At 40.9% G+C, this 13,857-nt stretch overlaps 1 protein-coding gene across 1 annotated transcript; it reads left to right on the top strand.

The window, feature by feature from the left end:
* Positions 1–1,448: 1,448 nt before the first annotated feature.
* LOC139216385 (myosin heavy chain, fast skeletal muscle-like) lies at positions 1,449–13,696 on the top strand. Its single transcript, XM_070847478.1, has 39 exons — positions 1,449–1,658; positions 1,828–1,971; positions 2,059–2,215; positions 2,308–2,335; positions 2,421–2,529; positions 2,617–2,709; positions 2,789–2,852; positions 2,963–3,061; positions 3,144–3,247; positions 3,334–3,472; positions 3,984–4,102; positions 4,220–4,369; positions 4,506–4,676; positions 4,764–5,070; positions 5,168–5,241; positions 5,339–5,426; positions 5,541–5,658; positions 5,780–5,903; positions 5,998–6,134; positions 6,225–6,480; positions 6,664–6,906; positions 7,017–7,193; positions 7,314–7,459; positions 7,558–7,648; positions 7,746–8,135; positions 8,246–8,372; positions 8,717–8,835; positions 9,203–9,399; positions 9,488–9,671; positions 9,775–9,940; positions 10,028–10,152; positions 10,296–10,604; positions 10,690–10,893; positions 10,983–11,108; positions 12,237–12,407; positions 12,522–12,626; positions 13,052–13,147; positions 13,244–13,375; positions 13,676–13,696. The coding sequence occupies exons 1-39, from the start codon at positions 1,455–1,457 to the stop codon at positions 13,694–13,696; spliced, it is 5,814 nt and encodes a 1,937-aa protein (XP_070703579.1). The 5' UTR covers positions 1,449–1,454.
* The last annotated feature ends 161 nt before the right edge of the window (positions 13,697–13,857 follow it).

Here is a 13,857-nt window from a genome sequence, read left to right as displayed (position 1 = left end):
TGACATTTACATGCTTCTCCAAAACCCAGCCTGTGCCTGCCATAACAGAGTCTAGATTATCATTACTAACACTGCAGAGTATTAAGGAAATTACATTTTATTACTGAAACAAGTAGCTGACAGATCTGTCCTTTAATGAAATGGATATATCTAGTGTACAATCTGTGTTCAGTGGATTCCAGTCAAATGTCCTACTAATTACTGAGTCATATTTGATGGCATACTGTTCACTTGTATGGTGATAAAATAAGCAATACAAACAACTGGTAATAAAGGAATAAAACATTTTAAACATATTAGCAATATATGCCATGAGTCTTAAAAATATTACTAAAATAATGCTAAAATATTTTTTTATCTGTGACCCTGAATGGAATGGCTCTGACCCTATTCTATGGAATTGATCGCCCTGTTTTATTGGATGACAAATGTCATGTGAATATCCTGCAACTGTACACCAGTGACATTTCAGTGCTTCTCCAAAACTGGAAAATAGTTGAATCCATGCTATATGTGAATGTACGTATCATAATTTTAACTGACTGACTGACATAATATATTATACTGTGTTTAAATTTAACAATACAGATGACATCAACCCTTCTCTTTTAAGAGAAGATATTCCTTTATTAGTCCCACAACGCAGAAATTTATAAATTCTATGAACTCGACTGTGCTTGCAAGTCATATGATAGAAAATGGAATATCTTTTTTAAATTATTTTTGTAAACTAAAGTCTAAAAGTCACTGTTCATGTAAGCATATCATTTGAATTAATTGTACTAACACTATGCTTTTTCACTATTCAGTCTGGGCGCAGGGAAAAAAATACCTACAGCAACAAATGTGAGTACAAGGCAATATCAATCAATGTAAATGTCAATGTCACAGGATTAGCGGCAACATGAGAAGAATGCATGACCAAATTGAGCAGGGCACACCTCTGAGGAGACAGTCCTCCCGCTATAAAAGAGGCAGTCCAGAACTGTGTAGTTAACTGGTAGGCTTCCAGCTCAGGTAAGTACATCAACTTTAACTGATTATTAAGCAAGTAGTTGATTAATTATCTAAATGTATTTGCAACAGTGCTTATAAGCATAATTTAAAATCTATTTTTAATATTTTTTTATTTCCACTGGTGTGCTATACTCAAATGTGAATCCAGTCAGTAGATTTTAAGATATACTGTATATGAACATGTATTTCTCTATAGACTTATGTGCTCATGTTCGACCATTTATCAACAGGATCAAAAGAACAGACGGACCTGTATTCCATCTTCTGTTGGGACCAAAAGAGGTAAATTGTACTTTAAGGCAACATGTACTACACATATTAGTATTATACACCTCACCTCTCTGGCTTACCAAGAAGCATGCTAACATTTATTCAAACACATACTAAAGACATTTAGTATGAATGACCTCTCCCTATTTTTCACTTAAGGTGCCATCATGAGCACAGACGCAGAGATGGAGGCCTATGGCGCCGCAGCCATATACCTCCGGAAGCCTGAGAAGGAGAGGATTGAGGCACAAACAGCTCCTTTTGATGCCAAATCAGCCTACTTTGTGGCTGAACCTGAAGAGATGTACCTCAAGGGTAAACTCACCAAAAGAGAGGGTGGCAAAGCCACAGTTGACACATTCTCTGGAAAGGTAGGTGCAATAATGCCTAAATGATACTGAAAGATAGACAAATTGATCACAGTCCTCCAAAACATCTGAATAATATTTGCTTTACTTCATAAACTCTTTCAGCAAAAAGAAAAATTAAGATTATTTTTATTCAACTACTATATTCTTATTTATTGAATTTCCTATTCAGACTATCACTGTAAAAGAGGATGACATCCATCCCATGAATCCTCCCAAGTACGATAAAATTGAGGACATGGCCATGATGACCCACCTCAATGAGCCTGCTGTGCTGTATAACCTCAAAGAGCGTTTTGCATCATGGATGATCTACGTGAGTTTCAATTTTGTAATATATTGTGCTCGATTCTGTTACGTCTGGGCATCAGTTGTGATCATGTTTCTCTCTTTGGTGCTACAGACCTACTCCGGCCTGTTCTGTGTCGTCGTGAATCCCTACAAGTGGCTTCCTGTGTACGATGCTCAGGTTGTTCAAGCATACAGAGGCAAGAAGAGGATTGAGGCTCCACCCCACATCTTCTCCATCTCTGACAATGCCTATCAGTTCATGCTCACCGGTAAGATCCAAGCTAGCAGTCACAGAATGTGAGTGGATGATGACAATGAAGCTCAGCCATGGGTTTAACTTGAGTGTGTGCTCATATTGCAGATCGTGAGAACCAGTCTGTCCTTATCACGTGAGTATAACTCAATTTATTAAGACAATTCTTTATACTTATTCTACCTTGCTAAGTAGGTAAAGATTATCTTTTAATTCCCCAGTGGAGAATCCGGTGCAGGAAAGACTGTCAACACCAAGCGTGTCATCCAGTACTTTGCAACAATTGCAGTGGCTGGAGGAAAGAAGGCTGAGCAAACTAGCAAAATTCAGGTTAAAATGGGCATTGAAATGGTCAAAGAACTGTCTGTGTATGTATTCTTTACAATCTAAAAAATTTCTTTGAATATCTTTTCGTAGGGTTCACTGGAAGATCAAATCATTGCGGCCAACCCTCTGCTGGAGGCCTATGGTAATGCCAAGACTGTGAGGAATGACAACTCCTCTCGTTTTGTAAGTGTTAAAAAAAATAAACATTAAGGTTTTGGGCTGCATATCAAGAATCCTCCTAACTTAAATCTACGTTGTTTAGGGTAAATTCATCAGAATTCACTTTGGAACCTCTGGCAAACTGGCCTCAGCTGATATTGAAACATGTAAGTTCTAGTTATCCTCCCTTTGTAGCTGGCAACACAAGTAGTGCCCAAATAGGGGTTTGGCATTGTTTGATGCGCATCAATTCTTGATATCTAACAAATACTCACAGATCTGTTGGAGAAGTCCCGTGTCACCTTCCAGCTGTCTGCTGAGAGGAGCTACCATATCTTCTATCAGCTGATGACTGGCCACAAGCCTGAGCTCCTGGGTAAGTTATTACACAATAAACAAATAATCAGAAAAGAATAAGAGTATGTGCTCACTCATGCATTGCCTCTACTTTCTTCCAGAGGCTCTTTTGATCACCACCAACCCCTATGACTACCCAATGATCAGTCAGGGTGAAATCACTGTCAAAAGCATCAATGATGTGGAGGAGTTCATTGCAACAGACGTAAGTTGATAGCAATTTGTAGAATAACAGCAGATGAATGTCAGAATACCTGATTTTCTAAGGGGATTTCCTGTGCCGAATTGCAGACTGCTATTGACATCTTGGGCTTCACTGGTGAAGAGAAGGTTGCCATCTACAAGCTGACTGGAGCTGTGATGCATCATGGCAACATGAAATTCAAGCAGAAGCAGCGTGAAGAGCAGGGTGAACCAGACGGCACTGAGGGTAATTGTATTTATAATGTGAATTTACGCTTTCATAGTAATATTAATGGAACCTCAAGTTTTTTTTGCATGAATTTAAACTGCAAGTATGTAATCTCAATTTAATCGCGTTGTTATAATAGTGGAATATATTGGTTGAATGCCAATTGGCATCTCTTGCCTATTAAAAAAAAGGTCCGGTAGTCAGTGCTCTAAGGTGTAAGCCTTTAAAGATAAGATAACTTATGGTATAGTACAGTAAGGAATGTCATCTGTGCCAAAACTGTGGGGATATGATTTAGTAGGTCAAGGAGTTGAAAATATCATGACATATTTCAAACAGACAAATTGCATGAATGAAGAGCAGACAAACAGCACTTCACATACAATGTGATATACATTTTTAGCAGTGTTCCCAGTGATGATTTTAATAATATTACAGTTAACATTCTTGCTTCATAGTGTTAACATCGCTTTGCTTTGTTAAATACTGTGCATGTCTTTGCCTTAACATACTTTTTTCTTTCAATCAGTGGCTGATAAAATCGCCTACCTCATGGGTCTGAACTCAGCTGATATGCTGAAAGCTCTGTGCTACCCAAGAGTCAAGGTCGGAAATGAGATGGTGACCAAAGGTCAGACAGTGCCACAGGTAATGAAAAGAGGATTATCTATTTGATGTTTGAAGAACAATACAATTTGTGGTATATTTGCATTTTGATATGTATATTGTTCTAAGAGATTCACAATCTCAAATACTTATTCCTAGGTCAACAATGCTGTCAGTGCTCTGTGCAAGTCCGTCTATGAGAAAATGTTCTTGTGGATGGTCATCCGTATCAATGAGATGCTGGACACAAAGCAGCCAAGACAGTTCTTCATTGGAGTGTTGGATATCGCTGGATTTGAGATCTTCGATGTGAGTTGTTGACAAATATCCAAACAAATTTAAAGCTTGACCCTAATTTTCCAGGAAATTAAATATTTTCACCTAATGGTGATTATCTACATCTACTGCATGCCCAATGACATGCTTATCTACCTGTACATTGTAGTACAACAGCTTGGAGCAGCTCTGCATTAACTTCACCAATGAGAAACTGCAACAGTTCTTCAACCACCACATGTTTGTTCTGGAGCAAGAGGAGTACAAGAAAGAAGGCATTGACTGGGAGTTCATTGACTTCGGTATGGACTTGGCTGCCTGCATTGAGCTTATTGAGAAGGTAAGACAAGTCTGTTAGGTAGAATTGCTTTCTGAGAGTATGCTAAACTGTTATAACTCTTTTTAATATGACACAATTTCCTTTCAGCCAATGGGCATCTTCTCCATCCTTGAAGAGGAGTGCATGTTCCCCAAGGCCACAGACACTTCTTTCAAGAACAAGCTGCATGATCAGCATCTTGGCAAGACCAAGGCCTTTGAGAAGCCAAAACCTGCAAAGGGCAAGGCTGAGGCTCACTTCTCCCTGGTTCATTATGCTGGTACAGTGGACTACAATATCACTGGCTGGCTGGATAAAAACAAGGACCCCCTGAACGACTCAGTTGTTCAGCTCTACCAGAAGTCTTCAAACAAACTGCTGTGCCTCCTGTATGCATCTCATGCTGCGGCTGAGGGTAAGAAGCTGATACTGTATCTCCTACATGGAAATTCAGTTGCTCATTCAGTTAAAGCTGAACAATGATGTGCTGACACTATGTTTTAATAAAACAGAGGCTGGTGGCAAAAAGGGTGGTGGTGGAAAGAAGAAGGGTGGTTCCTTCCAGACTGTGTCTGCTCTTTTCAGGGTATGTTTAACATTTGTAAAAGTCAAGATTCAATTTAACCTGATTGGTTTATAGTGAAGTTGACATTTGTTTTAAATGCTAATGTTTCACCCCTCAGGAGAACTTGGGCAAGCTGATGACCAACTTGAGGAGCACTCATCCTCATTTTGTGCGCTGCCTGATTCCTAATGAATCAAAGACCCCAGGTTTGGCGTTTTTTGTTGTTTTGTCTTTTTTCTCAAAAGCAGACACTTTTGAGAAAAAAAAGCCCAGAATCACAGAAATGCTTTTTAGACTGACTTATTTTATACAATGTCCAGGTCTTATGGAGAACTTCCTGGTCATCCACCAGCTGAGGTGTAACGGTGTGCTGGAGGGCATCAGAATCTGCAGAAAGGGCTTCCCCAGCAGAATCCTCTACGGTGACTTCAAGCAGAGGTATCAGTCATTTTTAGTTGATGCATAACAAATTCAATTCATTTTACTTCAAGCACTGGGATTGAGAATGCCACACCAAGATTTTAAATGCATCTAAGTAACAACACATTTTCTTTTGCAGATACAAAGTATTGAATGCCAGTGTCATCCCCGAGGGACAGTTCATTGACAACAAGAAAGCTTCAGAGAAGCTGCTTGGCTCAATTGATGTGGACCACACTCAGTACAAGTTTGGACACACAAAGGTTCATCCTTTTAACCAACTTTTTCCTCTGCAGTTACCCTGTTGTATCCAAGTGTGCTGATGACCAATTTCCTTCACCTGATAACATACTGTAGGTGTTCTTCAAAGCTGGTCTGCTGGGTACCCTGGAGGAGATGAGAGATGAGAAACTGGCTGAGCTGGTGACCATGACTCAGGCTCTCTGCAGAGCATTCCTCATGCGGAAGGAGTTTGTTAAGATGATGGAGAGGAGGTAGGATTCTGATACACTATCCTGAATTGAAATTGCAATGTGATGTTAAACAAAAGCAATATTTATACACTAAGTGATGCTCTTTTTTAGAGATGCAATCTTCACCATCCAGTACAATGTCCGTTCATTCATGAATGTGAAGAACTGGCCATGGATGCATCTGTACTTCAAGATCAAACCTCTTCTGAAGAGTGCTGAGACTGAAAAAGAGCTGGCTCAGATGAAGGAGAACTATGATAAGATGAAAACAGACCTGGCTACTGCTCTGGCCAAGAAGAAGGAACTGGAGGAGAAGATGGTGTCTCTGCTGCAGGAGAAGAATGACCTGCAACTGCAAGTGGCTTCAGTAAGTAGGAGATAAAAGAAAGTGTGATAATGTTCATACATCAAGGTGAGATAAGAGGAGGTTACGAAATTTCATTGTCTCCTGGTTGTCTATGTGCTTCAAGTTGTGCATTAACAAAATTTATAATCAACAAAAACTAACTAACACACTAACTAACTCATTGTATGCCCAAATGTATTATAGGAAAGTGAGAACCTCTCTGATGCAGAGGAAAGGTGTGAGGGGCTCATTAAGAGCAAGATCCAGCTGGAGGCCAAACTCAAAGAGACAACTGAGAGACTGGAGGATGAAGAGGAAATCAATGCTGAGCTTACTGCCAAGAAGAGGAAGCTGGAGGATGAATGCTCTGAGCTGAAGAAAGACATTGATGACTTGGAGCTCACCTTGGCTAAAGTGGAGAAGGAGAAACATGCCACAGAAAACAAGGTTCTTATAACTTTAAATCGATTTTGATACAATATGATGAAATGTTTCTACAGAGGCTTCAAATATATAAAGATGCTACAGGACAAATGTACCTCTCATTCCATGTTCAGGTGAAAAACCTGACAGAGGAGATGGCATCTCAAGATGAGGCTATTGCCAAGTTAACCAAGGAGAAGAAAGCCCTCCAAGAGAGCCACCAGCAAACACTTGATGATCTCCAGGCAGAGGAGGACAAAGTCAACACTCTGACCAAGGCCAAGACGAAGCTGGAACAGCAAGTGGATGACGTAAGAAAACAAATGCTCTTACTTTGTAGGTTTTTGCCCAGCAATTACTTGGTATTCTTGGTATTGATGCTCTGTCTTTCAAATGCCTCATATTAACTATCATTTACTGTCATCTGATAGCTTGAGGGGTCACTGGAGCAAGAGAAGAAGCTCCGCATGGACCTTGAGAGAGCCAAGAGGAAGCTTGAGGGAGATCTGAAACTGGCCCAGGAATCCATAATGGACCTGGAGAATGACAAACAGCAATCTGAGGAAAAACTCAAGAAGTAAGTGAAAAAATTAGGTATTGATGAAATTCCTGCATTCACACACAGAAGTTAGAAAAATCTAATATGAAACATTGCTTTTTGTTTTAATCATTAAGGAAAGACTTTGAGACCAGCCAACTCCTCAGTAAGATTGAGGATGAGCAGTCTCTTGGCTCTCAGCTTCAGAAGAAGATCAAGGAACTCCAGGTAACATATTTGACATTAATAGTGAACTCAGTGAACCAAAAACAACATGTTGGACTATGTTAATAAGCATTCCTGACATCATTACCATCACATCTAGGCCCGTATTGAGGAGCTGGAAGAAGAGATTGAGGCTGAGAGGGCTGCCCGGGCCAAGATTGAGAAGCAGAGGGCCGACCTTTCCAGGGAGCTTGAGGAGATCAGTGAGAGGCTCGAGGAGGCTGGCGGAGCAACAGCAGCTCAGATCGAGATGAACAAGAAACGCGAAGCTGAGTTCCAGAAGCTGCGTCGTGATCTTGAAGAATCAACCCTGCAGCATGAAGCTACCGCGGCAGCTCTGCGCAAGAAGCAGGCTGACAGTGTTGCAGAGCTGGGTGAGCAGATCGACAACCTCCAGCGTGTCAAGCAGAAGCTTGAGAAGGAGAAGAGTGAGTACAAGATGGAGATTGATGACCTCTCCAGCAACATGGAGTCAGTCGCCAAAGTAAAGGTATGCACTGTTTTTAAGAAAACACAACGACATACAGTTTCAGCAGATATCCAAATAATGAAGGTGCAGAATAAATGCAGAATATCTGATTTGAGTCATATCAATTGCAGGCCAACCTGGAGAAAATGTGCCGAACTCTTGAAGACCAGTTGAGTGAAATCAAGTCCAAAAATGATGAGAACGTCCGCCAACTAAATGACATGAGTGCACAGAGGGCAAGACTGCAAACAGAGAATGGTGTGTATCCAAATAAGCGCCTTTTAAAAGGGCTTGGGTGAATGGCCAAAAATGATTTGTTTGAATGTTTAAATGGATTCTGTGATTTTTACATGTATAGCAATGGTCCCAAAACTTGATTCTTACGTTGGTCATGAAAGGCCTAGTTATTCAGATCACATTTTTACCATGTTTTTTTTATCTGTTGTTGTATTCTACATATTTTTATCTAAAGAAAATGGAGTTTGATACGTATAATTCTGTCCGTCTCTTATGTGTGTTGTGCTCTCATTTCAAATATTTATTTTCTTTCTGATGTAAAGCACTTTTAGCAACAAATCTTATTCTTGCTCATATTTGTTCAGGTGAGTTTGGCCGGCAGCTTGAGGAGAAGGATGCTCTTATCTCCCAGCTCACCAGAGGCAAACAGGCTTACACTCAGCAGATTGAGGAGCTTAAGAGACACATTGAGGAGGAAGTGAAGGTACAAGATCATATATTAGCATCAGCCACTTTATAATGCAATGTGTGCTTGGACTGTGTGTCTATTTGTCAGGTATGATATCTTCAGTGATATCTCAGGCATGACTGGTTTCAGTTTAACAAGGCCTGAATGACAGATGGATCTCTACAATGTAAACTGATCTTAAAAATGCATAAATGAAGGAATCAGACAGCACTTGTCTGATTAAAAAACATTAATATGACCAGAAATTTCAATTTTTGTTTCTTAGTTAAGATAACACAGCAAGTTTGTCAAACTGTGCAGTTTGTTCTTTGTTTCATTTATGTTAAACAAGATGTTAACAGAATTAATTAAGACTTCCATGATTTTTATGATGAATTCATAGGCCAAGAATGCCCTGGCTCATGCTGTTCAGTCAGCCCGCCATGACTGTGATCTACTCAGAGAGCAGTTTGAGGAGGAGCAGGAGGCCAAGGCTGAGCTGCAGAGGGGAATGTCCAAGGCCAACAGCGAGGTGGCTCAGTGGAGATCCAAATATGAGACGGATGCTATTCAGCGCACTGAGGAGCTGGAGGAGGCCAAGTACATAAAACTTCTCGTTTTTAATTCAATATTTTATCACCCCACATATTTTTGCAAAATTCAAATCAAAAACACTTCTTCGCTACAGGAAAAAGCTTGCCCAGCGCCTGCAGGATGCTGAGGAATCCATTGAGGCTGTGAACTCCAAGTGTGCCTCTTTGGAGAAGACCAAGCAGAGGCTGCAGGGAGAGGTGGAGGACCTCATGATTGATGTGGAGAGAGCTAATAGTCTGGCTGCCAACCTTGACAAGAAGCAGAGGAACTTTGACAAGGTAAGTGGTGATAGTGGACAAGACTAGTCTCAACTAAAGGCCTGACCAATCTGAAACATGATACTACTTTAGTAATATTTTTAATTCATCTATGTCATTATAGGTCCTGGCAGAATGGAAGCAGAAGTATGAGGAGAGCCAGGCAGAGCTGGAAGGAGCCCAGAAGGAGGCTCGCTCTCTCAGCACTGAACTGTTCAAGATGAAGAACTCTTATGAGGAGGCTTTGGATCAGCTGGAGACCATGAAGAGAGAGAACAAGAACCTGCAGCGTATGTGAACTGCTATCTGCATTAAAGACAAATAATAATTTATTACCACCTCTGCAAAGTCTAAAAATGTCTGTCTTCACTTTGTAGAGGAGATCTCAGACCTGACTGAACAGATTGGTGAGACTGGAAAAAGCATCCATGAGCTGGAGAAAGCCAAGAAGACTATTGAAAGTGAGAAGGCTGAAATTCAGACAGCCCTGGAGGAAGCTGAGGTACCATCTTTTATATTTAATATGTTTGTTTTCGCAACAACTAATTCAACAGTGCTCTATGCTATTAGTTCTTTAACTAATTTCAAATATAATCAAGAGGTAATTTTGGTTCTTAGCTATTCTTACCTGACTTTTTCTTGCAGGGCACACTGGAGCATGAGGAGTCTAAGATTCTGCGTGTTCAGCTTGAGCTCAACCAGATCAAAGGTGAGGTCGACAGGAAGATGGCAGAGAAGGATGAAGAGATGGAGCAGATCAAGAGGAACAGTCAGAGGGTGACTGACTCCATGCAGAGCACTCTCGATTCTGAGGTCAGGAGCAGGAATGATGCCCTGAGAGTCAAGAAGAAGATGGAAGGAGACTTGAATGAGATGGAGATTCAGCTGAGCCATGCCAACAGGCAGGCTGCTGAGGCCCAGAAACAACTGAGGAATGTCCAAGGACAGCTCAAGGTGAGATTTGTGCGAGTGCTGCATGAAAAAAAACAGTTTGAGAGTAAAGACAGTTGTGATTAACTCTTAATTTCTATGTACTCAGGATGCCCAACTGCACCTTGATGATGCTATCAGGGGACAGGAAGACATGAGGGAGCAGGTCGCCATGGTGGAGCGCAGAAACGGTCTGATGCTGGCTGAGATTGAGGAGCTGAGAGCCGCTCTGGAGCAGACAGAGAGAGGACGCAAAGTGGCTGAGCAGGAGTTGGTTGATGCCAGTGAGCGTGTCGGACTGCTTCACTCCCAGGTTTTTTTTCTATTAACTCACAAGATCTAGAATTTTGAAAATACATAATAGAAATATCATATTAAACATGACTTTTCTTAAACATTCAGAACACCAGTCTTCTGAACACCAAGAAGAAGCTGGAGGCTGACTTTGTCCAGGTTCAGGGTGAAGTGGATGATTCTGTTCAGGAAGCAAGAAATGCTGAGGAGAAAGCCAAGAAGGCTATCACTGATGTGAGTTCACTTCTCTAACTCACATATGTTATGTTTCTGGTCTATTTCTATGCACTGATGACACAAAATTACATTGCCATAACACATTTACAAGTCCTGAGATAAATTTACATTTAAGAAAACAAATTTACAAGACGTGAAACACTTTTACAAACGGCGAGACAAATTTACAAGTAACTTTTTCAACCGGAAAGGGAATGTACCGCGTTAATCGGCTCATATGTTCGCAAAAGACCGCTTGACTGCCGTCCATCTTGGGTCGCCATGAACTCCTCATTTCCGGTTCTACTCGACAGTTGGTACATTCCCACAATTTTTTTCGGCCGCTTGTAAAAGTGTTTCGTCACTTGTAAATTTGTATTTGTAATAAAAGAATTCAACAAGTCACCAAACACTCTAACCACCGACACCAGGCATTTTCAGCAACACAATTTGCTCCTCGGAGCCTGTAAGCCAAAGATACCGCTCGTAGTTGCTGACCTGAAAGTGGCGGACGAACCCTTTTCCCGGCTGGGACAGGCTTGCTAGCTTCGGGGTAGGCCAGCATTTTCTTGGAAAGTCCGCCTTTAAAATGGATTTCTAAGTAGATCTGCGACCAAATTAACATCTTCTCCTCCGTCAGCCATTGTGGGCTAAAAAAAACTGCTATTAATACTTACAATCATGATAACGTTTTAGCTCGTGCAGGTCGCTACAGCTAAGAATCGCTAGCTTTGGCTAAACTCTCTGACCAGCCAATCAGAGGACGTGAAAATACCGACGTCATCGTACGCCTGTTAGAAGGCCCTGGGGTCACCAGCTCGAAATCTGATTGGTTAAAGCAACAGTTTCATTGTGACGTGTTTTAAACTACGGGCGCCTGCACTTTTGATTCTGAAGGCCTCGGGGCAGATTTCTTTGACCCTGGCAACACATGATGGCTGAAATATGATTGGATAAAAGCTCTAATATAGACATACACTGCTGGAAGAGACACAGAGAGATGAAATGAAGAGCATAGCCTATTAGGAATAATCTAAAAAGATTAATGGGAAAATATTAAAACGTAAATCAGTGATTCTGAGTTTAGGCCAGCAGAGAAGGCCACTGCAGAATACAAATTAATTAGAGAACACTTGATCCTTCCAGGCTGCCATGATGGCTGAGGAGCTGAAGAAGGAGCAGGACACCAGTGCTCATCTGGAGAGGATGAAGAAGAACCTGGAGGTCACAGTCAAGGACCTGCAGCACCGTCTGGATGAAGCTGAGAACCTCGCCATGAAGGGTGGCAAGAAGCAGCTCCAGAAACTGGAGTCCAGGGTATGCATTATAAATAAAAACTCATCAATTTAAGATTCTAAATCCCTTTAAAAGTTTTTCTGTCTCTGCACTCAAATCCTTCACCTACAAAACCTTGATTATTTCTCATTGCAGGTGCGTGAGCTGGAGGGTGAAGTTGAAGCCGAGCAGAGACGTGGAGCTGATGCTGTGAAAGGAGTCCGCAAATATGAGAGGAGAGTGAAGGAGCTGACCTACCAGGTAGGTTTAATGAACTAAAAATAGCCATAATCATACCTTAATGTACTTAAATGCAGTTTTGAGGTACTTAACTTGAGTATTTCCATTTTATGTTACTTTATACTTTTACTCTACTACATTGCAGAGGCAAATATTGCACCTTTTAATCCACTACATTTTTTGATAGCTAATTCTTTGCAACTTATAGGCTGAGTACATCCCCACAGGTTTTTCCTTTTGCTTTTGACACCTCTAGTAATTCTTTCTGATAATACTTCTGCACTTTTATGAAAGTACATTTTTGAATGCAGGACTTTTAGTTGTAACAGTATTTTTACACTGTGGTATTACTATTTTTACTTCACCAAAGCAACTAAAAACTCTTCTTCCACAACTGCTTGATTCTGCTTCAACTCTCCATAAGTGACCATTCTTTATTTGTACAGACTGAGGAGGACAAGAAGAACGTGAACAGACTTCAGGACCTGGTGGACAAGCTGCAGCTCAAAGTCAAGGCTTACAAGAGACAGGCTGAGGAGGCTGTAAGTCAACTGAATTAATGTGACTAATCACGGAGTTAGATCAATAATGATACCACATTTAACAACGAAATTAATGTAACTCTAAACCCATCGCAGGAGGAGCAGGCCAACACCCACATGTCCAGGCTAAGGAAGGTCCAGCATGAGCTGGAGGAGGCTCAGGAGCGCGCTGACATCGCTGAGTCCCAGGTCAACAAGCTGAGAGCCAAGAGCCGTGACGCTGGAAAGGTAGCTTTTTCATTCTCTTTGACAGTGTCATGTACCGCCCATATGCCTGCACTTCATCTATATATCCATGATTTTTACATTTCAATACATAATATCTATATACATAATCACCTCTGAAGTCAATGATTAGTTGCAGCGTGGTATTCCACAGGGTCACAAGAAGCCGTTTTGTCGCTCCCTAAAATGTTGCATTGCTTTTTCCAACAATACAGAGTGATTGTTATTGTACTCCTACTATATAACATTCATACAAATTGCCCACAAGTACTAATTATCTCTCCATCTGTCTCTCTCACTCAGGGAAGTGACTCTGCTGAATGAGATACAAGATCCAGCTGAGGCATTATTAACAGAGTTCATACAATATGAACTGCTGAGAATTTTCTTCTGTAAATCATCAATAAATGTTTAAAATGTCTCAAGTGTGCTGTTTTCTTTTTATTTGTTTGTCATGTTCACACTCGGATAACCAAGTTTGCTTA

Source organism: Pempheris klunzingeri, chromosome 17 (genome assembly GCF_042242105.1).
Source record: "Pempheris klunzingeri isolate RE-2024b chromosome 17, fPemKlu1.hap1, whole genome shotgun sequence".
In the NCBI taxonomy this organism is placed as follows: domain Eukaryota; kingdom Metazoa; phylum Chordata; class Actinopteri; order Acropomatiformes; family Pempheridae; genus Pempheris; species Pempheris klunzingeri.
Note: the sequence above shows the minus strand (reverse complement) of the source record. Positions and strands in the feature narration are given on the sequence as shown.